The following is a 26,885-nucleotide window of genomic DNA, read 5'->3' on the forward strand; positions in this document are numbered from 1 at the left end:
AGACATAAAGTCAAGGCTTCTACATCTAAAACCTCCAAAATAAATATGCAATGATCCCAGGCCATGGAAGGGCTCAAAAAGGATTTTGAAAATCAAGTAAGAGAGGTGGAAGAAAAATTGGGAAGAGAAATGAGAGTGATGCAAGAAAATCATGAAAAGCGAGTCAACAGCTTGCTAAAGGAGACCCCCAAAAAATGCTGAAGAGAATAACACCTTTAAAAATAAGCTAACTCAATTGGAAAAAGAGGTCCAAAAAGCCAATGAGGAGAGGAATGCTTTCAAAAGCAAAATTAACCAAATGGAAAAGGAGGTTCAAAAGCTCACTGAAGAAAATAGTTCTTTCAAAATTAGAATGGAACAGATGGAAGCTAATGACTTTATGAGAAAGCAAGAAATTACAAAACAAAGCCAAAAGAATGAAAAAATGGAAGATAATGTACAATATCTTATTGGAAAAACAACTGATCTGGAAAATAGATCCAAGAGAGACAATTTAAAAATCATGGGACTTCCTGAAAGCCATGATCAAAAAATGAGCCTAGACATCATATTTCATGAAAGTATCAATCAAAATAAATATTGAAAGAATCCACTGGTCACCTCCTGAAAGAGGTTCAGAAAGAGAAACTCCTTGGAATATTGTAGCCAAATTCCAGAGTTCCCAGGTCAAGGAGAAAATATTATAAGCAGCCAGAAAGAAACAGTTCAAGTGTTGTGGAGATACAATCAGGCTATCACAAGATCTAGCAGCTTCTACATTAAGGGATCAAAGGGCTTGGAATACAATATTCCAGAAGTCAAAGGAACTAGGATTAAAATCAAGAATCACCTACCCAGCAAAACTGAGTACAATACTTAAGGGAAAAAATGGTCATTCAATGAAATAGAGGACTTTCAAACATTTTCTGAAAAGACTAGAGCTGAAAAGAAAATTTGACTTTAAAACACAAGAATCAAGAGAAGCATGAAAGGGTAAACAGGAAAAAGAAATCACAAGGGACTTACTAAAGTTGAACTGTTTGCATTCCTACATGGAAAGGTGATATTTGTAACTCTTAAAGCTTTTCTCATTATCTGGGTAGTTGAAGGAATTACACACACACACACACACACACACACACACACACACACACACACACACACAGAAAGAAAGAGAGAGACAGAGCACAGGGTGAGTTGAATAGGAAGGGATCATATCTAAAAAAATAAGGGATGAGAGAGGAATATATTAGAAGGAGAAAGGGAGAAATGAAATGGGGCAAATTATGTCTCATAGAAGAAAGGGAAGTAAAAGCTTTTCCAATGAAGGGGAAAAGGGAAGAGGTAAGAGGGGAAAAAGTGAAGCTTACTCTCATCACATTTGGCTCAAAGAAGGAATAACATGCACATTCAATTTGGTGTGAAACTCTATTTTACACTACAGGAAAGTAGGGGAGAAGGGGATAAACAGGATGGAGGGGGGGATGATGGAAGGGCTGGCAAATGTGAGGAGGGAGCAATTTGAAGTAAACGCTCTTGGGGAGGGACAAGGTCAAAAGAGAGAATAGAAGAAATGGGGGGCAGGATAGAATGGAGGGAAATATAGTTAGTCCTACACAACATGACTGTTATGGAAGTCATTTGCAAAACTACACATATATAGCCTATATTGATTGCTTGCCTTCTCAGTGGGGATGGGTGGGGAGGGAGGAAGGGAGAGAAGTTGGAACTCAAAGTTTTAGGAACAAATGTTGAGAATTGTTTTTGTGTACAACTGGGAAATAAGAAATACAGGTAATGGGGTATAGAAATTTATCTTACCCTGCAGGACAAGGGAGATGATGAGGATAAGAGAAGGGAGGGGTGTTAGAAGGGAGGGCACATTGGTGGAAATGGCAGTCAGAATGCTCGGTGTTTTGGGCGGGGAGGGGAAAGATGGGGAGAAAATTTGGAACTCAAAATTTTGTGGAAATGAATGTTGAAAACTTAAAATATATAAGTAAATTTAAATTGTAAACAAAAGGAAAAAAAATTCTTTCCTAGTTTTCTGCTTCCCTCCTAATCTTGGTTGCATTGACTTTGCTTGTGCAAAAACTTTTCAATTTAGTATAATCAAAATTATCCATTTTTCACTTCATCATAATATTCTCTATCTCTTATTTGGTCATAAATTCTTCTGTTCTCCATAAATTGGACAAGTAAATTATTCTTTGTTGTTCCAGTTTGCTTATAGTATCCATCTTTATATCTAAATCATGTACCCATTTTGACTTTATTTTGGTAGTTTCTGCCTTACTATTTTCAGTTTTCCTAGCAGTTTTTGTCAAACAGTGAATCCTTATCCAAGAAACTTGAGCCTTTGGGTTTATCAGACAGTAGATTACTATTGTAGATTACAATCATTGACTACTACTATGTCTTTCTTACCTAACCTATTCCATTGATCCACCATTTTATTTCTTAGCCAGTACCAAGTAGTTTTGATGATTGCTGCTTTATAATACAATTTCAGCTCTGGTATGGCTAATGCCACCTTCCTTAACATTTCTTTTCATTAATTCCCTTGATATTCTGGACCTTTTGTTCTTTCAGATGAATTTTATTATTTTTTCTAGCACTATAAAATAATTTTTGGTAGCTTAATTGGTATGGCATTAAATAAGTAAATTAATTAGGTAGAATTGTCAGCCTACTCATGAGCAACTGATGTTTTTCCAATTATTTAGATCTGACTTTATCTGTGTGAAAAGTGTTTTGTAGTTATTTTCATATAGTTCCTGGGTTTGTTTTGGCAGGTACACTCTCAAATGTTTTATATTTTCTTGAAAGTCCTCTATTTCATTGAAAGACCATTTTTTCCCCTGAATTATTATACTCAGTTTTGCTGGGTAGGTGATTCTTGGTTTTTGTTCTAGTTCCTTTGACTTCTGGAATATCCTATTCCACTCCCTGCGATCCCTTAATGTAGAGGCTGCTAGATCTTGTGTTATCCTGATGGTATTCCCACAATACTTGAATTGTTTCTTTCTAGCTGCTTAAAATATTTTCTCCTTGACCAGGGAACTCTGGAATTTGGCCACAGTGTTCCTAGGAGTTTCTCTTTTTGGATCTCTTTTAGGCAGTGATCGGTGGATTCCTTGAAAACTTATTTTGCCCTCTGATTCTAGAATATCAGGGCAGTTTTCCTTGATCATTTCATGAAAGATGATGTCTAGGCTCTTTTTTTTGATCATGGCTTTCAGGTAGTCCCATAATTTTTAAATTGTCTCTTCTGGACCTATTTTCCAGGTCAGTTGTTTTTCCAATGAGATACTTCACATTATCTTCTATTTTTTCATTCTTTGGTTTTGTTTTGTGATTTCATGGTTTCTCATAAAGTCATTAGCCTCCATCTGTTCCATTCTAATTCTGAAAGAATTATTTTCTTCAGTGAGCTTTTGAACCTTCTTTTTCATTTGGCTAATTCTGCTTTTGAAAGCATTCTTCTCCTCATTGGCTTTTTGAACCTCTTTTTCCAATTGAGTTAGCCTATTTTTCAAGGTGTTATTTTCTTCAGCATTTTTTTGGGTCTCCTTTAGCAAGCTGTTGACCCGTTTTTCATGCTTTTCTTGCATCACTCTCATTTCTCTTCCCAGTTTTTCCTCCACCTCTCTAACTTGATTTTCAAAATCCTTTTTGATCTCTTCCATGGCCTGAGCCCATTGAATATTTCTTTTGGATGTTTGGGATACAGAAGCCTTGACTTCTGTGTCTTTCCCTGATGGTAAGCATTGTTCTTCCTCATCAGAAAGGAAGGGAGGAGATTTCTGTTCACCAACAAAGTAGTTTTCTATGGTCTCATTTTTTTCCCTTGTTTTATATTTTCTACAACTGTTTTAAATGGAATTTCCCTATCTCTTGCTGTTGAACTTTGTTAGTAATATATGGAAATGCCAATGATTTATGTGTTTATTTTTTATCCTGCAACTTTGCTAAAGTTGTTTATTATTTCAAGTAGTTGTTTTGCTTGATTCTCTAGGATTCTCGAAGTATAGCATCACATCATCTGCAAAGAATAATAACTGTTTCTTCTTTGCCTATTCTAGTTCCTTTAATTTCTTTTTCTTCTCTTATTGATAAACCTGACATTTTTAGTACCATATTGGATAACAGCAGTGATAATGGACATCCTTTTTTAGCGCCCCCCCCCCCCACAATCTTATTGGAAATGTTTCTAGCTTATCCCCATTACATAGAGTGCTTGCTGATGGTTTTAGGTAGATGCTGCTTATCATTTTAAGAAAGGCTCCACTTATTCTATTGCTCTCTCGTGTTTTTAATAGGCATAGGTATTATATTTTGTCAAAAGGTTTTTCTGCATCTATTGAGATAGTCATGTGGTTTCTGTTAGTTTTGTTGTGAATATGATCAATTATGCTGATAGTTTTCCTAAAATTGAACCAGCCCAGCATTCCTCATATGAATCCTATCTGATCATAGTATACTGTTTTTGTGATAAGTTGCTCTAATCTTTTTGTTAATATTTTATTTTAAATGTTTGCATCTATATTCATTAGAGAAAAGTCTATAACTTTCTTTGCTTTGACTCTTCCAGTTTAGGTATCAGTACCATATTTGTATCATAAAAAGAATTTGGTAGGACTCCTTTGCCTGTTTTGACAAATAGTCTATATAGTATTGGAATTAATTGTTCTTTAAATGTTTGATAGAATTCACTGGCCCTGGGGAGTTTTCCCTGGGGAATTTACTGATGGCTTGTTTAATTTCTTTTTCTGAAATGGGGTTATTTAAGTATATTATTTCCTCTTCTTCTAATTTGGGCAATTTATATTTTTGTAAATATTCATCCATTTCACTAAAATTGACAAATTTATTGGCCATATACTTGGGCAAAATAGCTCCTAATTATTTTAATTTCATCTTCATTGGTGGTGAATTTACTCTTCTCATTTTTTTACTGATCTTCTTCTTTGGTCTTCTTCTTTCTTTTTTTTAATCAAATTAACTAAAGGTTTTATCTATTTCATTGTTTTTCTTCATAAAACCAGTTCTTAGTTTTATTTATTGGTTCAATAGTTTTCTTCATTTCAGTTTTCTCTCTTCTTTAGTTTTCAGTATTTCTAATTTGGTATTTAATTGAGGAATTTTAATTTGTTCTTTTTCTAGCTTTTTTAGTTGCATGCCCAATTCATGATATCTTCTTTCTCTATTTTATTCGTGTAAGCATTTGGAGATATATAATTTCCCCTAAGAACTGCTTTCACTGTATCCCATAAGTTTTGGTATGTTGTCTCATTATTGTCATTCTCTTGAACGAATTTATTGTTTCTATGATTTGTTGTTTGACCTATTCATTCATTAGGATTAGATTATTTAGTTTCCAATGAATTTTTAGTTTATCTTTCCATGGCCCTTTATTGCATTTAATTTTTATTGATTCATGATCTGAAAAGGATGCATTTAATATTTCTGCCTTTCTACATTGAATTGTGAGGTTTTAGGCCCTAGTACATGGTCCTTTTTTGTGTAAGTGCCATATACCACTGAGAAAAAGGTATATTCCTTTCTATAACCATTCAGTCTTCTCCAGAGGTCTACCGTATCTAACTTGTCTAAAATTATATTCACCTCCTTTAATTCTTTCTTATTTATTTTATGGTTAGATTTATCTAGTTCAGAGAGGAGGAGGTTGAAGTCCTTTACTAGATAGTTTTGCTGTCTGTTTCTTCCTGTAGCTTTGTTAACTTTTCCTCTAAGAATTTGGATGCTGTGCCATTTGGTGCATGTATGTTTAGTAATGATATTACTTCATCGTCTTTGGTGCCTTTTAGCATGATGTAGTTTTCTTTCTTATCTCTTTTAATTAGATTTGTTTTTGCTTTTGCTTTGTCTGAGATCAGGATTGTTCCCCCTGCTTTTATTACTTCAGCTGACGCATAATATATTCTACTCCAGTCTTTTACCTTTACCCTTTGTGTATCCTCCTGTTTCAAATGTGTTTCTTTTAAATAACATATTGTAGGATTATGGTTTTTAGTCCATTGTGCTATCTGCTTCTGTTTCATGGGAGAGTTCATCCCATTGACATTCACAGACATGATTACTATCTGCATCTCTCTCCATCCTATTCCCTCCCCCCTCCAATTTATGCTTTTCTTTATCCTTTCTCCATTTCCCTCCTCACAAGAGTTGTGCTTTTACCAACTGCCTCCCTCAATCTGCCCTCCCTTCTATCAGCACCCTCCCTTTTTCCCCCTTTTTCCTTACTGCTTCTTCCCTTCCTCTCTTCTATCCCCCCACCTTTTTCTTTCCCCTTTCCCTCCTACTGCTTATAGAGCAAGTTCGATTTCTGTACCTAACAGAGCATGTTATTCCATCCTTGAGCCAAATCAAACAATGCTCGTCTCTCTCCCTTCTTTCCCTTTCCTGTAATATGTCTTTGTGCCTCTTCGTGTGATGTAATTTATCCTTTTCTGCCTTCTTCTTTCTTCTACAAAGATCTCTTACTGGTCTTTTTCTTGTCACTCTTTTGCTGTTTCTGTTAACATTTATTCACTCCTGCAATTCTCTTGTTTGGGGTGTTCAAGAAGCAAATAGTCTCCACATCTGCTTTTTCTCTTTATTATTAAATGTCTATCTTTGGTCCTGTATGATTAAACTTGGAATTGTAAGATAAGTCACTCTGAGATGTATCCTGAATTATATTGCTCTTCAGAACACATTCCATTCTGTCTTTTTCTAGTGGTAACAGACTGGTCTTGCATTATTTGAATGTCCTTCCCTTTTTATTTGAAGGTCTCCTGATGTGCATAACTTGCTGTTTCTGAATTAAATTGTTACCTTTAACCACCATGTGACTTGGAGCTTGCAGTCTTGAGATTTTGGGTTTGAGGGGTTTGTTTTTGTTTTTGCTAAAGGAGATCTGCAAATTCTTAAATTGAAATTTTGTTTTCTGTGTTTAGAAGTTCTAGACAATTCTCCTCTCTTATTTATTTCATTATAGTATTAAGGGTTTTGTCCTATCATGTTCTACTTGTAAATGTTTGATTGTTAGGTTGTTTCTTCTCATCTTGTCTTTGAGATCCCCATATTTTGTTTTCACAGTGAGTATATTTTCTTTTAATATTCTTGTTATTTAATTCTCTTCTTCTGGATTTTTAAAAATTTGTTATTTGTGTTCCCACGCTGTTGTTCTCTGTTGTTTCTTTGGTGAGGGTGTCATTGCAGATTGAAGTTTTTTTTATTCTGTTCATAATTTTTGTTGTGTAGGACATAAATTCTTCTCTCTTAATTTTGATTTCTCTTTTAAAACACTTATGAGCAGACTGTTGTTGATCCATGTTCTTCTGAAGTTCCACAGAGTCCTCTGTTTTATTGTGTTGGATCATTTTCCTTCATTTTGTAGGATTTATTCATAGATGCCTGAACTCATTTATTATATCTGGAGTTTATATTCCCTTCTGTCATTACTGTTTTTCCTCTTGATTTATATGTTTATGCTTTAGATCTTTCAGATATTTTTCTTCCTGAAATCTTTAGTACTTTCAGTCTTTCCTCCAACAGTTTTCCTTATATGTTAACTTCTGACTCCCTCCCCTCTGATAGTGGTTTCTTTGGGGGAAGTCTCTTACCCTCCTCCCATACTGGGCAATTCACGTATCACCAGCCTAGGTCTGTGCCCCAAGTGACTTTTGGGTGGTCAGAACTGAGCCCTGCTCAGTACTGTGCTCTTCCCTCATACTTAGTGGAGAATTGCAGTTTCTTGAACTCACAATGTCCTGTCCTGGTGACCTGTGCTACTCCATCTTTTAGTTCTCTAGCCTGGCACTGGCAGTTCAGAACTAGCCTTTCCTGGCACCAACAGAGGCTGCTTTTCCAAACATCAGCATTGATGCTTCCAGGTTTCAGCCCCTAGAAGGCTTTTACTCCTGAAATTCTGTGACCAAGCTAGCTGTTGAGCCTTGAGGAAATTTGTACAGCCTGGATCCAGGGTTCTTTCAGCCTGGAAAGAGGGAGGAGTGATCAGTATATAGGAGTGGATTTTGATGTAAACCTGTGTCAAGTCTTTGGGTCTGCTGGCTGGCAACCTGTGAGGTGGGGGAGGAGTGTTAAATGAGTGTCAGTACCTGAGTTTTGTTTGTTTTACCTTCTTTTGGATTCTGGATGTCCTGGAAATAACTGAAGTTGCTTTATCTTTCACACATAATTTCTTTTTTGTAGAGTTATGAGATGTCATGGGGATCAGAGAAGATGTCTTATCTGCCATCTTGTTACTCATATGTCCTAGAATAAATGCTTATTGTATTCATTTATTAATTTGTTTAAATAGATAAAGGTGAAGACTTCTCATTTTTATTCCTTTCTTCTATTTTGATATTGTGACCAGTGCTCTAGTTAATTTGATGATTTGATTACCCATAGACAATTGATTTGAAAATGTCTCACAATGGCAAATAGTCATTTTCTGTCTGTTAGAATATACTCAGTTCCATTTTGTAGGTAATGTAGTATTCACCCTAATTGTTTTCCAAAAGTATGATATAGTAAATAGTGTTGGAGTTGGAGTCAATAAAGATCTGCGTTTAAATCTTGCCTCTGACATTTATGAACTATATGACCATGTCCAAGTCTTTTAGTCACTCTGAGCCTCAGTCTTCTTATTTGTGAAATGAAAATACTTGAAGTACCTATAACAGGAGACTAATTCTGTCCTTTCTCTTACTTGTTTACCCATAGTGGTAGTAACTGACTCAATCCTTAGTATTTATATTGCTTCTGCCTATTACCTAGATTAATTTTCAGCCCTATGAAGGTCTCCATGCTTCTCACTAAGTACTTCTTTCTCCTGCCTGTAGCATGAGTTGTTCTCTTGATCATCTCATATTCGAACCCTGTAAACTAACTCCTCCTCCCATAAATATCTGCCTCCGGTGAGTACCTAAATGCCTTCCAATATATGGAAGTCATTATTGAGCTGAGAATCCTATTGTTACTGACTCCAGCCATTGTACTGTTCACAGCATACCCCACTTCTCCTTCCCTCACACATTCTCTCATTACAGAAAAATGGCTCATGTCCCAGGTAAAAAACAGTTCAGCAAATTGAATGTGTATGTTTGTACATGAATAGAGATTCAGCTCTAAATTTATCTATATAAAACATCTTTCCCCAACCTTTAGAGACAAGGAATGGCACATATTTTTAAATGGTTATTGAGAATTTTTTTTAGGAGGAAGAACTTCAAGTGCACCATATTTGTTATCACAGAATATATATTAAAATAAAAATATTTTGACTCACAGAAACTTGGCAGAATGTTTTAATAGTTGCCTACAAATGAATAAAGAGTTTTAAATTTTTAAAATCAATCTTTCACTTTTTTCTTCAGCTTTCAAGATTAATTTCATTAGTTGAGACAGCGGTCTTTGTACCCAAGAAAGGGTTCTTTTTTTAAAATAAATATTTTAGATATGACAATTTTTCCTCCAGGCTAAAAATAAGACTTCAGTTTCTAGACTTTATGGCTGTTTTACTTCAATGCCTCTGCTCCTTTGCTTCAGCCTTCAGCCTGGCGTAGTAATACTGAATATGGTATCTTTAATACTGGCTTGTTATTCTTGTAAAAAATTCGTTTCAGAGGGGCTGGGTCTGCTGTATTTTTTTAAATCAGACTGATATTACTCATACTTCTTTTAAGCAAAGTGACCAAAATAAATTATTTTTTCTACCAATGGAATTCATTTATTTTTGTTACTAGTTCTAGATTAACCAAAACTAACTATACTAAATGAATTGTGTTTTAAATTTCATGACTGTGAATTGATGGGAATAAGAACTTTTAAACAAGGAATAGGAATAAAGTTAGGGTCTGCATGTATGATCTCTTTGATAGAAATTCATTGCTGAGAAACTCTATCAATTCATGGTGGCTTTTTCTATTCAAATTATATTAGAGTTTACTAGAGCACTCCTGGGAAGGTTAGATGACTTGCCCAGGATCGCACAGCCAGTATATATCAGATAGTGGAATTCAAAGTGAAGTCTTTCTACCTTCACAGCCAGATACCCATCTACTACTTCGTGCTGCTTTTTAGACAGAAGAGTTAGAATGCTTGAGAACTGTGAGGAAGCATATAATTCATCTTTTAGGAGAAAGATATAATGTAAACTAAAAATTTTGCATTCCCTTCAAGTTTAACATGTAGATGTAAGAAAATGTTTTTCCTCCCTCCTAGTTTCACATTTTATATTCTTTTGCAGCTTAAGACTCTTCATTTTAAAATTATAATTTAAATGGCAGTTATCTGTTTTCATTTGACATTATCATCTACTGCAGACCAACTAAAACTGAAAATATTTTTATTATTAATAGCATTAATTTAGTGCTCTTAAAGTTTGCAAAGTCTTTTATGTTTCTTATCTCGATTCTCACATCGGCTCTAATTGCTAACTCATATTGCTCTATGAAACTTAAAAATTGATAACTATTAAATGCACTGGAACAAAAAGCAGTGATTTTCTTTCCTGAAAGAAGAACCTAAGTGGCATGTAAGTCCTACTAAGATTTAAGGAAGCATTTTGTAATGCTTTAAAACGTGCACTTTTTATACACTATCTCATAGGTATTCTTTATGTCATGATTATGGACAAATTCAGGATATTTTAGACTTAAATTACAATTTTGTTGGTACTTTTTTTGATGATTGTTTTGAAAATGTTTTGAAAATACTTACTTGCATAAGTCATTTTTCTCTGTATTTTTCATAAATGTATGTTCCTGGAGCTATGTTATAGTTTTGTTATCATGTAGCACATTCTTTTAGTTATCTACATCAAGTTTTTAGAGTTCACCTTGGAAAAAAAAATGATTATTCATTAAACAAACGAGCTCCTATTAAAGTCTAGACACAGTGCTGGTAACTGTGAGTGCTACAGAAAGTAATAAGATACTGTCCTTGTCCTTAAATAATTTAGTACACTACTAGATAGGTGTTGATTAATGTCATTACTCTAATCTTAAAACTGGAAACTCTTTGAAAAAGAACTATCAATCTTCAATGTTTTATTTTATCCCAGTGTTGCTACCTTTTTTTTTTATCAGCAGTCATATTTGGCATTACTTACATCTAAATGTGTTGCTCTAATAATCCACAAGTTGAAAACTGAAATTCAGTGTTCCAATTATCTGTGAGTACGTTTTTGCCAAATGATGAGGGTGACCATTAATCAGGTGTCAGGTTATGTCTTGTAGCAAATTTATAACTGTTCCAAAAGAGATAATGTCTTTTAGTTCAAAGACAGTTTTCTACACAGCAGTAGCTTAAATGCGCTTATCTCTTTGACTGTGAAAAAATCCAGTGATAGTTCATGGTCAGACCAATGTAATAATTCAGTTTGGAAGTTGGAAAAACAAAACAAACCTGATTTTGAATGCAGAAATGAAGGGGAAGAAGTTTAGTCAAGACAAAATAAACAGGGAACAATTGTATAAGCATTCTTGTCCGTTGTTACCACTCCTCAGTTTCTTCATTTGTGGTGTGTTTTTAAGAACTAACTTTTTAATTCATTTTGTAAATTGACAGATGTCAGATTACCACTGACAGTTGTTTGCAAACAGGGTGATAATATGTGACAGCCCAAATGATTAACTTCTTTTGACTCCAGTGTACTGTTTTAGCACCACAGAATAGTAACTCATGCTGGAAAATACATAATCCGTAAATAGCTACTGAATACTCTCTCCTTGGTCATCAGCTGTTCTATTCACACTAAAATGGATGGATTATTTCTAGGAAAAGCACTGTAAGTGAAAGCCTTCTTAAAAATTTCATGACCGTTATCTCTTAAGGCAAATTAAGTAAATTTTGAAGGATTTCTGCTTTTGTCCCAGAAAACTGCAGTATATCATTTTGAATTTATCAATTTACCTTCATTTTCCTTTTCTTTCAAAATAATATTTAGCACTTCTGTGAGAGTAATGTTGGTTTCGCTTTATTTGTATTCCCATGCCTGACTCATAGTAGGTGCTTAATATATGTATGTTGATTGCTGTTTGATCCTCAGCAAGTGTACTCGATTATAAAATGGGGATAAAAATAGCACTCACCTCCCAGGGTTGTTGTGAGGATCAAATGAGATAATGCCTGGCACACAGTACATGCTTAATGAATTCTTATTCCCTTTCCCTTCCCTTTCGCTGTCCATTTATATCACCTTCAGGTTTTGGTTTATTAACTTGTATTGGTGTGCTTTTAAAAACAATTTCTAAATTCATAATTTATTTTTTATGACAGAAGCTAAAATATTTGATTGTCTCATTAGTCAATCTTGTATTTAAGCATGTTTTCATTAATTACAATGATTTCTTAGTCTAAACATATGTTGTGTGATCTCTTATACTTCAGGCAAATACGTCAAATTATTTCAGAATATGTAATATGGAATTACCAAATCAAATGATTTTTGGGCGAAAAATTTTTTTTATGTCAGCAAAAGAGGTTTGCTGAAACAAATAAACTTTCATTGTTGGTAGACCCTTCTACATGTCAAAAATAGCTGACTCATTACTCCCACTTCCCTGGCTATAGATATGTAACTATATCTGAGAATTATGCAGCTAAAGACCTTATGCCAACGTTGCCAAGTAGAACTGCTATATTTATGCAGTCATTAATTTATCTTTACAAAGAACTGCATGGTAGAAGGTTGGCCTTTATGTTATCTCCTAGTTATCTTCAACTTTTACCATTATGGGTATGTTTGTATACTTTTTACTTTGATATTACAGAAGAAAGCCAAACTGGTTTGTCAATTTTAACATAATTGTGTTTTGCATTTTTAGTAAAATAAAAGGTGGTTGTGATGCAGTAGCTTGTTGTAGAAGCAGAATGTAATTTTTTAATAACCAAGTCATTCATGCAGCTTGGGTAAAATCATTTTTTGACTTATACTGTAGAGATACTTTTCTATTTCTCACAGAAAGGACCTTGGCAATCTTCCTAATGAGCTACCAAAATAACAGCCTTAAAACTTGTGTTATGTCAGAGGAAAAAAAAATTAATGCTCTACTCTGTAGATGTCCAGAGCAGCCTGTTCCTTTCCCCTAACCCCTATGCCCTTAGACATTTCTCTCCTCGAGATGATTTGAAGTAACATTTATAGGAATCATGAACAAGGAAGATCATAATGTGATAAAATACAAAATTGGTTTAACATTCTGCAATAGTCATTATTCAGTTCCATCCTTGACCTTCCCCTCAGGAACTGAGAAGTCTTTCTACCTGTGATCAATATCTTAACACTGAATGCAAAAGAGGATTCTCCCTCTCCCCTTCCTTATATCTCAGTGCCAGTCACTTTATGGGAGTGGAGAAGCAATGATCTTACCTAGAGAAGATAAGTTTGATCATCACCTTTGATCCATTTCCTGGTACCTTATACTTTGTTCTATTTACTTTGTAAAGGGAAAAGTCTGGAAAGGGTTTTAGACTGGAGAAAATATTGTTTCTTATTATTTTCAATAAAACTAAAAGGAGGTTTTTAATATATTTCCTCAACTGTTTTATAACATGATCATTCTGATGTATAGATATAGATATAGATACTCTTGTAGTTTAGATATCTCCATTGTTGTCAGTTCAGTATACATTCTTATCTACATTACAGTTATGTTTTTATGAGCGTCTTTCCATCTATATGAAACTGGCTACTCTTGCAATGGTTTTCATTATTAAATGATTAGGTGTTTTGGGACCTATGCCATCCTTCATAAAAGTCATAGTTTTATGTGGATTACTTGACAGTGAATCGTCGAAATATGCTTTTTTGTTGTACCTTTGTATCATAATTAATTACACATTTATCAAGCACCTACTGTGTTCTATCCCTGTTTGCTGTTAAGTCTCTTATTCTGTTATTATGTACGTTAATAAAAGCAATGCCTTTACATAAGCTTGATATTTTACAAAGTGCTCTGCTCAACACAATCCTGTGAAATAGGTCACATACACAGTTTTATATCTATTTTATAAATGAAGTTCCTGAAATGAAGAAAAGGCACAGTGACTTGACCAACATTATGTGCCAGTTAGAGGTAGAGCTGGGATGAAGAACCCTGAACTCTTTCTACTGCCTTGTATTTCTGTATTAGATAATATTTTAATGCTGTGAAATTAACAGTAAATGATGAACAGAACATCCATATTTTTCTGTTTCAGTTTATTGATGGTCGACTGGCAAAACTAAATTCAGGAAGGGGCTTTTCTGATATATTTGAAGAAGAGATCACTTCAGGTGGCTTCTGTGGAGGTACAGACTAAGCTAAAACAATTATTTACTTAAAATTATTTTCTTTTTAATTTTTAACTTTTTAAAATTCTGTTTCACAAGCACTTAATGGCACTGTGGCATTTTCAAAGAGTATTATTTTATTTCAGCTATGTCTAGATTCTGTGATTTTACTAACTATGTGACTTAGCACACTTAATTTCACTTCTATACACCTTGGTTTCTGCAAATATTATATAAGAAAGGGTTATCTAGATGATTTCTATGGTCCCTTTCAACTCTAAATTCCATGTTCTATCTATTTTTTCCTAAATATTTGTTTTAATTGCATTTTTAGTGAATTTAATTTTATGAAAAAAGTGTCTAACAAAAACCATACCTAATAACAATGCATAGGGCAGCTAGGTGGTGCAGTGAAGAGACTGCTAGGCCTGGAGTCAGGAAGACTGCTCTTTGTGAGTTCATATCTGGCCTCAGATATTTACTAGCTGTGTTACCCTAGCAAGTCACTTGATCCTATTTACCTCAATTTCCTCATTTGTAAAATGAGTTGGAAAAGGAAATGGCAAACCAGTCTTTGCTAAGAAAATCCCAAATGGGGTTATAAAGAGTGGGACACAACTGAAATGACTGAACAATAGCAGTAATTGTACATGTCTTCTTTAATCCAAGAGTTTAGGGATTACCTATCATGTGCTAGACCCTGTTTTAGCCAGTATCATAACAATCTTCACAGTTTATTTTTTAATGATTTTCAGAATATTATAGCAGATTATTTTAGCTATAAATAATAGCATACTATTCCTGTCCTTTTGAAAGAATTATAGCCACAATTTAATAGAAATTGAATATTATTCTTGATGAGATTATATATGTAAATAGTTTAGCAATCTTGAGGTAAAATGTACCACGTAAATACAAGTTTCAGTAAGTAATAATCACATCATTGCACAAAACTTTATTTTCTTTATTTCCTTAAGATATTCTCTGAACCATGAAAATGTTGCTGAAGTAATATGACCACTCAAATGGATTTGGCAAATTAATCTAAATCTTGAATGATTTTTCCCCATTACAATTAGAATATTATATTGGTAACATTTAACTTGGAAGGCAAAGTTAGTTTCCTTGACTCAGCAGTGATGAATGTAGTATCATCTTGACTGTCTAGGCTCATGAGTAAAGATTTAGCTTCAATGGAAATTGTGTGTTAAAATGTGGCTTTTTTACTTTTCAGCTCAGACAAACTGAATATTGTCAGCTCATGGACAAATTGCTGAAGGCATATATTCAGTATTTACATAACTGCTGTCTCATTATCGTTATGACCCGTGGGGCTAGCAGAGTGTGTAGAATTGAAAATGACATCTTGTGACAGTAATAGGGTAGAACTATGATCCTTTTTATAGTTTAATCCTATCGATTTTATCATTGGTCCACAGTCCTCAGTAATAGATACTTTCCTGGAGGTCACTAAAACTTTTAAATAAAATTCCTGTTATTGAAAAATAAAAGTATTAGCTAATATTTGAATTCGGTAAATGAGTGTTTTAAGTATAATCCAATCTAAAAGAACCTATTAATTTTTCTAAGAAAGAAAAATAATTTTGATTGGGACTTTTGTTTAGATTATTCAGAAAAAAAGAAAATTTGTTCAGCAAGAAATATTTTAGTGTGCAGGACAGAATATTTAAATATCATGCCTAAATAATGTCTCCTCTTAAAAATAGGTAGAACTAGTTCAATTGCTATCAAATTTTTTTTTTAAACTGAACAATTCAAATAATTAATTGGAGCTTCCTAGATCATTTTAATCCACAAAAATTTGAAGACAAGGGTGCTTTTTTGAGAATCCTTGCTTTTAGTTTAAGAAAGTTCAAGTTTGAAAACTTTATTAGCCCTCTTACAGAAAGAGACTTTTGAAATAGATGAGGAAAGAGATGATTTCGAAAAGGTGATTTAGAGCATTAAGCATAATAGACATATAGCAGTTGATTTTGTAAATTTCAGTCATTGTTTGGAATGGATGTGTTCGACATGGTAGAGGTTGCTATTACAGCTCATATGCTGTAGGGGAATCAAACTTATCTTTATGTTGACTTTTCGAAGATAAATAATTCATTTAGGAAACAAGAGAAATAGTAGTTGAGTATCAGACAATATTCTCTGATTTCTTAGGATATTATCTCTAAATTTTTAAATTCAAGCAAATTGTTTCTATGAATACCAGTACTAGGGTACTGTGAATATTCAGTAAATATGTGAATGTGAATATTCAGTAAATATAAAGAAATAATTAGTTGCTACTGAAGAAATTTTAGAAGATACTAGAGAAGCAGCTGTTTCTCCTTTTTGAATATACATTCTTTCACTTTTCTTGATTTTAATGCTCTCTTGCGTAGCAAAATGCAAATAAAAACATAAAGAGGTCTTGTTTGATTTATGATTTTGATTGCTTTAATCCACTATTTAATATGACAGAAGAGAACAACTAAATTCATGCTTGAGTGTAGAACTACAAAGTCAAAAGCCTCTCTTAGCAAATGTAGCACTTCTCCTCAATTTAAAAATTGATCATTGGCATTCTTCCCCATAAGCACTTGTCAAGTCCATGGTATACCTCTATGTCTGATCTGGCCTTAGTCTTAAATCTCTTGGAGGAAAAAAAAACTTGGCCATATGTTAATCTCCCCTGTAAGTGTTAGCACAGTGTCATATATAAGTGTAATTTAAGATATTTATTGAATGGTTTTTAGGAATGTACAAATTAAAGAACTCTTGAAAAGTAGATATGATCAGAATTATCTTGGGGAGAAAATAATGGAATGAGGCCTCATTGGAAAGTTGGAAGTGGTAAAAAAGACAGTAAGCAGACCAAAGTGAAAAAATAGTGTGGCTATATGAAAGATATGACAAGACATATCACGTTCAGAAAAAGTAATTGTCATGTTGTTCAATTGGGAACATGTATTTTTTTTCACTTAAAATTATCCTTAAAAGTAATTCTTTTGTATTTAAGTATATTATTAATTCTTAACTTCAGGATAAAGATATATTTTCAGTTACATTTTGTATACATTTACCTGATTGCAAATTTTTCTGTGTGATGTATTTTTTCTTCATTATTTTTTTTGACTGGTGGGGTTTTTTCTTCCATATTTCATTTATTAACTAATATGCCAAAGTTTGAAGGAGTGTGAGCCAATCTTAACGTTTCAATGGCATATTACTAGGCTCAGTGAACATTTACAAGCACAACTCTCGGAAATTTTTGTAAGTGGTGATTTAGGCAAACACAATTCAAGAGAAATTCATCTTTTTCTTAAAGAAGACCCAGAGATATTTTGTCCATGAATATGGGTTCTATTTTTTTATTCAGATGAACAATTTTAAAAATATCTGCCTAATAAACTTACCAGTGTTTATAATTTTCATAATAGTGAATTGTAATTATCTTAAAATGAGCATTTTGGAAGTATTTTATTTACACTGAAAATTGTAACAATGTGTAAATGTGTTGATAAATACTGCAGTGCTTTTTAAAATCTAGCTTTATCAGTAAATAAAGTCACTTATAGCTACTGACTGCTATTAGTGAGTCACTATTAGCTGGTAGCTGTCTCATTTCAAAATGTTACCTGAGAATAGCTGGTCACTTTTTTCTCTTACCTTTGTAATGCTTTTAGAAAAGACATGTAAGAGAAACTAGATTATCAAGCCTGTTGCATAATTTGTATACAACTTTAAGTCACAAGATATTTAGCATTAGAAGTTGTCTCATCAACAAGCGTGTATATGTGTTTGGTAACTGCTATTTTCTCATTGCCTATAAAATTATTCATTAATTCTATGTACTATGTGTTCATTTTTAAAGCCTTCTTCATTTAGTTTTCAAATGAGTATTATTTCTTTTTTTCTTTCTGAAAGAAATATGACAACTATATGTATTCATTTATGTGAGGTTCACAATAAATGGTACAGAAAGAAAGCAAAAATTTGACCATTGCTTGAAAGGAACAAAAAAAATTCTGAAATTGTTAAAAATTGTAGAATTTATTCGGATACCCCAGGGTAGGTGTGGGGAACCTGCAGCCACAAGGCCACATGTGACCCTCTTGGTCCTCAAGTATTTGACTGAATCCAAACTTCACAGAACAAATCTCCTTAATAAAAGGATTTGTTCTGTAAAACTTGGACTCAGTAAAAAGACTGCACCTGAGGCTAGAAGGTGACATGTGTCCTGGAGACCCACAGGTTCCCCATCCCTGCCCCAGGATATTCCATTACTACTTTCATGATACTCTAGATAAATAGGATTTGTCCATTAAAATCCTAGAAATATACTGCATGATTGCTTGGATCTAGGATTTGTGGTAAAGTATAATTGGTGAATTCTCGTTTTTATATTCCAGGAAACTCAAGATCTTATCAGCAATGGATGCACACAGTCAAGGTAATAGAGAAAATCAGTTTCACATATCGATGCAATTTGAAATATATAATTGCCTTTCTTTCACTAGAATTATTTTGCAAATCAATCACTTGATCGTATTTTTGTTTCCTAATATTTATACAGATAATTTTAAAATTAAAAGTGTTTTTATACACAGAATAAATGCATTTTGAAAAGCATTTTATGTCTGTCATTTTGGCCAAGGAATTCTCTTTGTCATGCTGCACAAACTTTTAAGTGGGAGTTAGATGTGACAGTGAGATTTAATAGGAATTTTATCACTGCTAGCAAGCTGGTAAATGTTTTTTTATAATAGTCCAATTTGAACCTAACAGAAGACTTCCTGTGCAACAATAAAATAGTTGATAATGGTAGTGTTTATTTCTATTAAACATTAAAAATATAATAAACAGCTCATTATTCTGCTTTAGTCTATACTGATATATAGGTATCATCAGTGCTGATATATGTGTGTATATATGTATATATTTTGTCCCATTTGTAAATAAAATATAAGTAATTTATATTTCAAGTGTGTAATTATTCACTGTTTCAGGGCCTATTTGTATTTTTAATTATATCTAAATCTGATTTTTTTTTATATGGTGGGGTTTGTTGTTGTTACAGAAGGGAAGTGCATTATTTAATACAGCAGTGACCAAAGCAACGCCTGCCGTACGAACAGCATATAAATTTGTAAGCTCTTTTCATTTCTTAAATTAAAAAAATTAATTGGTAATTAAAAGACTGGTGAAAAAAAAAAGCTTTTTCCAAATCAATATTTTTAAATACATTTTTACATTAACTAATAAGCAATAATCTTAATAAAATTTTTGTCATAATTGTTTCATTTGATATGGTATTTGAAGTTTTTAAGCATAGAGTTTTGGAACTTAGCAGGATGTCATCCTGGATTGGATTTCATCCAGTTCCTTTATGTGACAGATCAAGAAGAAGGTATATGTTTAATAAATTAACTGATCAAAAACCAGGACCAGAACTGGGCTTGTGTTCTCATTGTTACATTAATTCATATTAGATATGATGAAACATAAAAAATTTAAATAAAACTTACTAAATAATTTAAAATTTTATACCATTTAAAAAAATTATCTAACTAGGTAAACAAATAAATTAATTCTTACATAAATGTAAAATTCAGTTTAGGCTCATTGTTATGAGAAATTACCCTTGTTTTTATTTCTGACTCCTCTGTGCTCTCTTTAGTCTAGCTACACTGGCTTTCTGCTCTTCTTTAGACAGGATATTCCACCTCCTATTTCTGTGCCTTTACACTAACTGTCCCCCTTGCCTGGATAAGCTTCCTTCTCACCTTTGCCTCTAGTTTTATTGGCCTCCTTCAAGTCTAAGCTGAAATCATCCCTTCTATAGGGGGCCTTTCCCAACCCTCCCAGGTGCCAGTGCCTTCTCCTCTGCGGTTACCTTTCAGCTACTTTGTATCTTATATGTATCTAGTAATGTACACATTGTGTCCTCCACTAGAATGTGAGAGAAGGAACTGTTTTTTGTCTTTAAAAAAAAATTTCCAGTGCTTAGTATAGTGCTCATACATAACCAAGCACTTAATAGATTCTTGTTGACTAACTACCTTAGAAATTTTTCTAGAAATTTCTTTACCATCTACTTATTTTTTTCTAATTATAATCCCATTTTTATTTGACTCATCATAGTAGCTAGGAGGAGACACTAGCTAATGTCATTTTTTAAAATGAATACTTTAATACAAAAAACGGGGAGGGGAAGAGAAGAGAATAAGCATTTCTGGAGTACCTACTATGTGTCAGGCATTGTGCTAAGCATTTTACAAGGATCTCATTTTATCCTTATGACATTTCTGTAGGTTAGGTACCCATTATACAGTTAAGGAAACAGACAAATGGAATTTAAATGACTTGCTCAGGGTCACAAAGTTAGTAAGTGTCCAAGGCTGAATTTGAACTCAGGTCTTCCAGATTCCAGGCCCACTGTTCTATTTTCTGCACTACCTAGCTGCCTCAAAATCAGGAGCCCAGTTATGAGGCTACTGCAATAGTCCAGGCCAGAAATTTAGAAAGACCTGTGACTTAGTCACCGTGGGATTCTCTGTGATTTAATAGAGTAGTCTTAGATAGTTGGCTGAGGCAAATAAAGGTTAAGTGATTTGCTAAGGGTCACACATGTATTGTCAGAAGCAGAAGACTCCTGTTCTTCAAGGCCAGCCTTTTCTCCATTATATGAGTCTGTCTCTCATCTGAAAGTAAATTATTTCTCTAATGCAAGTTATAAAACTTTGGAGAAATTATTCCTAAGCTAGCATCAACTTCATTATATAAACATACCCAGTGAATGACCACCCAACTTAAAGATCTTCAGTGGGAGAACCTACTGAGACACTCCTTTGAAATAGTTTGTTTTGTTTTGTTTTACCAGTGATTTCTTTGATGTAAGGAAGTTCCCCTTACCAGTATAATCTTAGTTACCTGAGGTTCTGAGAAGTTAAGTGATTTGCCAAATGTCATATAACTTTTCCTCAAATGAAGCCTAAATTGGATTCTTTGCACTTTTCACCCATTGTTTTTACTTAGGATATCTAAACTCAAGCAAAACAGGCTCAGTCCCTCTTCTAAATGGTAACATGACAGGCTTCAAAATACTTGAATATACCTATCAGGCTTACCTCTCCTTCTTCCATTCTCACCCAATAGCTCTTCAAACTAAACATGCCTATTTATTTTAACCAATACTTATAGGTTAAAATATCGAGGCTTTTTAAATATTCTCTCCACTGAATGCTTTCTAGCTTTTTGATATTCTTTCTTGAATAGGATATTCATAATTAACCCAGATATGGTTTGACCAGGGAAGAATATAGCAAGATTGACATTTCCACAGTCCTGGACACTATACCTCACCATGCAATCTAAAAATTCGTTTTTTTAGGTGCTAAATTTCATGTTAACTTACAAAAAACTGACAATTCATTAACGCCCCCCCAAGGCCCTTTTTTCCAGGTGAATTGCTCTCTAGCTATGTTTCTACTTCCCTCATCTTAGACTTGTGAAGTTGAACACTGTAATGATCTTTTCCATAATGAGGATAGCTGGAGAAAGTGAAGTTTCCACATTAGCTGCTTTCCCCTGAAATCAGAAGCCATAAGCAAAATTACTTGATACAATAAAACTTCACATAAAGTCTAAGCAATTGATATTGAGTAAAACAAAGTGAGTGTATATTGTGCCACAAAAAAGAAATCTCTCCCACCCAACATCATCTTTGGTTTAGCATGTTTTAAAAAGTAGGGTTCATGATATTTATTTAGCAGCAACTCTTTAAAAAACAATTGCTTATCTACAAACCTTGTAGGTTGAAAATTTGCATCCTACCCTTTTGAATAACAGTACAGCTAAATATAGATCAAAACTTGAGTAAGAGAAAGCTAAAAATAGATAAGCAGATTCTGTGACAGATTGCAAAGGAAGGGATTTTGGGCATGATTGAGAATCCAGCATTGCTGTAGTAAGGAAGATTGAATGAAAGTGAATATTTAAAGCATGAAAAGAAGATGGTTAGGCCAAAAGGTGGGTAACCAATTCTAGTGAGAATAGGCTTGCCTCACTGAAAGTGGATATCATAAGCTGGGAAAATACTGTTTGAATTGGATCTATCTGTATTCCCTCTTATCTATCTGTCTATCTATCTATCTATCTATCTATCTATCTATCTATCTATCTATCCTCTTCACTGAGTGTGGGTGGAGAGTGTCTACTATTTCTTTACCTATGCCAAGTTGCTTAAATGACTTTGGGATTTTCTTAATGGGGATTTCATCAAAAACAAGTTAAAGTGATAAGAGCTACAGAAAAATTAAAAGACATTCACAGAAAGTTACCTTCTAAGCAACTTCTAATTTAAAAATTCACACCAGAACCTGAGGAGTACTGATCCCTAATATTGATTCCATAGGTATTCTGTAATAAAGCAAAGAGGGTAGCTTTTACTTAATTGTTTCCAGTTCTGTGCCTGTATGGAACAACAAACCTATTCCAATAAAAACCACTAGTCAAATTCTCCACATGTATGTACAAGTACTTCATTTCTCCTAAAATGAATTTCTTTGCAAGATGTCAAAGAGAATCACTTTTTTGGTTATTTTAAATGAACATTTTCCCCAGAGTGACTTACCACATATTTTTATACTCTTTTCCCTTCCAACCACATTGCTGGGCATCAGTTGTCTAGCTAATTCCTAAGATATTCTTTCCAATATGGGAAGCTAAGTATGGTGAATGTTGTCTTTACTTGATATTTATATTCAAGTAGAGTAGAACTACTCACATATTAGTCAGTAGTCAGTGAACATTTATAAACACCTACTTTGTGCCTGGCACCGTGCTGCTGAGGATACAAGTTCTTCCCCTGCAAGAGTTCACAATCTAATGAAGCATTATATGAACATACCATACATATATTAACAGGCTATATCCACCTTGGACAGATATGTAACTTGGACAAATTCTAAGTGTTATATAATATACCTGAAATCCGTCTACGTAATATGTAATTTTTATTGTTTTCTCATGGCTCACTCTTTGAATACAACTAAAACAGACCCTTTTTTCATTCTCTAGGCAAAGAACCATGCTAAACAAGGAATAAAAGAAGTAAAGAGTAAGCTGAAACACAGGGTATGTCATAGAGTTTTACTTTCCTCGAACCTTGCACTTGCATTAGTTTGAAGCTTATACTTTTACAGTATATTATACATCTGCATTATATATTAGTTTGAAGCTTATACAAATCACATGAGAATTGTGTTGCTAATGACTTTTGAATAGTCCTTTGTTCAATAATACATTTTTCATAACAAGCCCTCTGGCAACTATCTGTCATTCTATATGTATTCACTGAGTAATCTCTTTATTGTTTGCGTGTTTTATCATTGAATAACAGAGGTCTTCAGAGTTATTTTAAGGCATGTATGTTTTCATAAAGTTGATCGCCTTGATATCATAATAGAAGTTTTTGCTTCAAGCTGAGAGTTTAAAAGGTGAGGGTCTTTTAGCTTAGAATTAACTCAGATATTTTTGTTTTATATGGCCTTTATAGTATTAGTTATGTTAAGCTGGGCAATGTTTTCAACTTTCCAAAGGCAGAATTAATTTTAATATATATTCTGGAAAGAGTTTCTCAGATTACTATATTCTCCTGAATTTCTGTTCTGTTCAGAAGTCACTGTTAGAACTGTTTAATATTTTTCCCTATGACTGTGATAAGAGATAAAGTAAACAAATTTATATTTAAAATAAAATTTACTTAAATTATTAAATATTTACAAAACTCATTTTGAAAGCTATTAGTTTCATGTAAAAATTAATGTCATTTTTCCACTGGAAAAATCCTGTACTTTTTTCAGCCAGTTATATAGTATTTATATTCATTAGGTCCTAGTTTTTCAGCCCACTTTTTTAAAGTAACTAGGTGAATATGCTAAATAAGTAGCAAAAGTATCTCTTTGTATAGGAGAATGAAGAAAACTACGGATCTTGCTCTGGTTCTGTACAGTATACCCCAGTTTACACATTACACAGTGAAAAAGGTGGAAAGCTAGAGAAGCATAAACTAGCACAGGTAAGGCTTAGAATATTTGCTTTAAAAAATAACCAATTTATTTTCATTATTCTATTATTTTTGAATTTTTTATTGTTCTCTTTTTGACTAGGTAAAAAATGTTTCACTTTTATAAAGTACTTTTTATGGTAAAGAAAGTGCCAGATTATATGGCATTCTATTTCCTTCATGTGTGCTTTTGTATAAGCCCCATCTCTGCCTAAAATTACTTTTGCTTCTTAGAATATATGGTTTCCTTTAAAATTCAGCTACAGCACAATTCTTACATGAGCACTTCCTACCCTCCCTACTTGATAATGTTTGCACATTACCTTGTAAATATATTTTGTTTTTACTTAGGTACTTATGTTCTCCAATTAACAGGTAAATTTCTTGAGAGCTAAGATTGTTTTGTTTTTGTCTTTCTTTCCCTACTGCCGGCCTAGTACCTAGCACATACTAGACACTTAGTGAGTGCATTTTGATTGATTGATTATACATGCTCTGTTTAAAAATAAGTGTATGTGCATATCTATATACACACATTTATGGGGAGAATTTTGAGAATAGGAAATACATTCTATAAAAAAACAAAATACAAGACATTCTATAAAAAGACAAATCACATTGTGCATTGAGTCATGATTGTAATATAACCCAATAATGATAGATGTAGAGAGATGTAGATGTATTAGATGTGGAGAGAATAGATTTCCTTTCAGGATCCCTAGTCTAAAGGGGTTAGACACACAGTCTATGACATTCCCAGGTGCCCAAACTAGATTGAAATGTAATTGAAAAATATTTAGTAAAATAAATAAAAACACAGTAAAATATAGATAATTTTCCATTTTAAAACCTAAGTTAGTATGTGACTTACAGGAATCTTTATGTATGGTGTTGTGGCTCCCATTTCCATTTGAATTTGATGCCACTGATCTAGTCTATAAAATGGGTCATGGAACCCAAGATGTTAGAAGAAAACTCATGCAGGTTAGTAACATTATGTTTCACCACCAGTTTGTTGTCTTTTGTTCATAAGAAGCAAAGATAATAGTAATTAATTTTATCTTTGGGATTTTCATTCAGGTGTACCTCATTTTCCAAAATAGACAGTATTTATAGCTATAAGGCACCTTAAAGATTATCTAATCCAAGCTCCTCATTTTATCTGTGGGGAACCTGGGGGTCAGAGAAGATGTTACTTTCTTAAGCCACACAGAAAATAAATAGCAGAGCCTTGGATTTAAACCCAGTTCTTTGGACTCTGAATGTGGTGTTCTTTTTATATATCCTACTTCTCTTATCTGTGAGTCATTTTGTTTTTGGACGTGTAGCAGGACAACTATTAACCTTTCTCTTGTAAAGTATCTTAGATTTAATCATCAGATTGTAGGATTTTAGAATTGTGTCTTGAATGATCATTTTTTCCAGAATTATCCTTTTACACATGATGAAATAAGACTCAGAGAATATAAATAATTTGGTAAAAACCACACAGCTGTGTAGCTAAGAGTAGAACTAGAACCAGAACTTGGGTCTTCTAACTTTAAATCCACTGTGCTGCTTTCCTAAAAAAATCACCATCGCAGTGAGAACAGGGGAAAAGGGAAACCTAGGTAGTCAGTATTTATAAAGACCTGTCTAGAGTTATACTCCCTAGATCCTGTGCTTACTGGTACCACCTCCCTCGGGTATCTTTCCATACATTTCCTTGCCCCTTTCCCTCATGTGATAAGTGAGAGCAGACTAGGCCAATCTGATGGTTCAGGTCTGAGACTGTAATAAAATGACACATTTATACGTTATTTAGCATTTAACAAAAGGAAGTTTACTTAGCCGTAGCTGGAGTAGGACATTCAGATTACCTAAGATCTCCATTATATTATAATCTTCTTGAGGGCAAAGACTGTCTTTTTTTCATATTTGTATCCCTAGCACTTAGCACAGTACCTGGCATATAGTAGGTGCTTAATAAATGTTTATTGACGAAAGGATACAGCCTTGATTCAGCTAAGTGCAGCGTTATTTTGCTAATCTTCAGTCAGAATAATGAGGAAGGAAGTCCAGCCCACCTGCCTTGGTTGTTTTTGTGCTGAAACATCCAGAACCTTTGTCACCTGAACCAATTAAATCTTAAAGACAGTTTACTACCCTAACCTGCATGGGCTTTAGGACATTGTTTCCACCACTCCTCCCCCAAGTACACTGGACCACCCTCAATCTTCACACTGGTCTGAGGGAAGAAATACTTAAGAAAGGTAAGGTGGATGTAAGCTATTTAGGGCCCAATGTGGATAACACTACCTCTAAGCAGTCATAGGGGCAGGTAGGTGGCGGTGGCCCAGTGGATAGAGGGTAAGGAATATAGTCAGAAAGACTCATTTTTGTGAGTTCAAATCTGGCCTCAGACCCTTACTAACTGTGTGACACTTAACCTTGTTTGCCTCAGTATCTTCCTCTGTGTCAGGCACTGTGCTAAATACTGTATCATTGTTGTCTCATCTGATGCTCACAGCAACCCTAGCGGGTAGTTACTATTATTATCTCTATTTTACA

General features: G+C 33.7%; 1 protein-coding gene across 3 annotated transcripts in view; it reads left to right on the top strand.

Moving 5' to 3' along the window:
• The window catches only part of DENND1B (DENN domain containing 1B), a 334,070-nt gene that overhangs the window by 281,533 nt on the left and 25,652 nt on the right, over nucleotides 1-26,885 (top strand). For 2 of the 3 annotated variants that reach the window (XM_072648308.1, XM_072648307.1), the window contains exons 15-19: nucleotides 14,197-14,287; nucleotides 18,679-18,719; nucleotides 19,347-19,415; nucleotides 23,348-23,404; nucleotides 24,240-24,347. In XM_072648308.1, the coding sequence (XP_072504409.1) occupies nucleotides 14,197-14,287; nucleotides 18,679-18,719; nucleotides 19,347-19,415; nucleotides 23,348-23,404; nucleotides 24,240-24,347 (366 nt within the window). The remainder of the gene's footprint in view (nucleotides 1-14,196; nucleotides 14,288-18,678; nucleotides 18,720-19,346; nucleotides 19,416-23,347; nucleotides 23,405-24,239; nucleotides 24,348-26,885) is intronic. The other variant, XM_072648309.1, reaches the window with a different exon arrangement.

The sequence above is a fragment of the Notamacropus eugenii genome, chromosome 2 (assembly GCF_028372415.1).
Source record: "Notamacropus eugenii isolate mMacEug1 chromosome 2, mMacEug1.pri_v2, whole genome shotgun sequence".
Lineage (NCBI taxonomy): Eukaryota > Metazoa > Chordata > Mammalia > Diprotodontia > Macropodidae > Notamacropus > Notamacropus eugenii.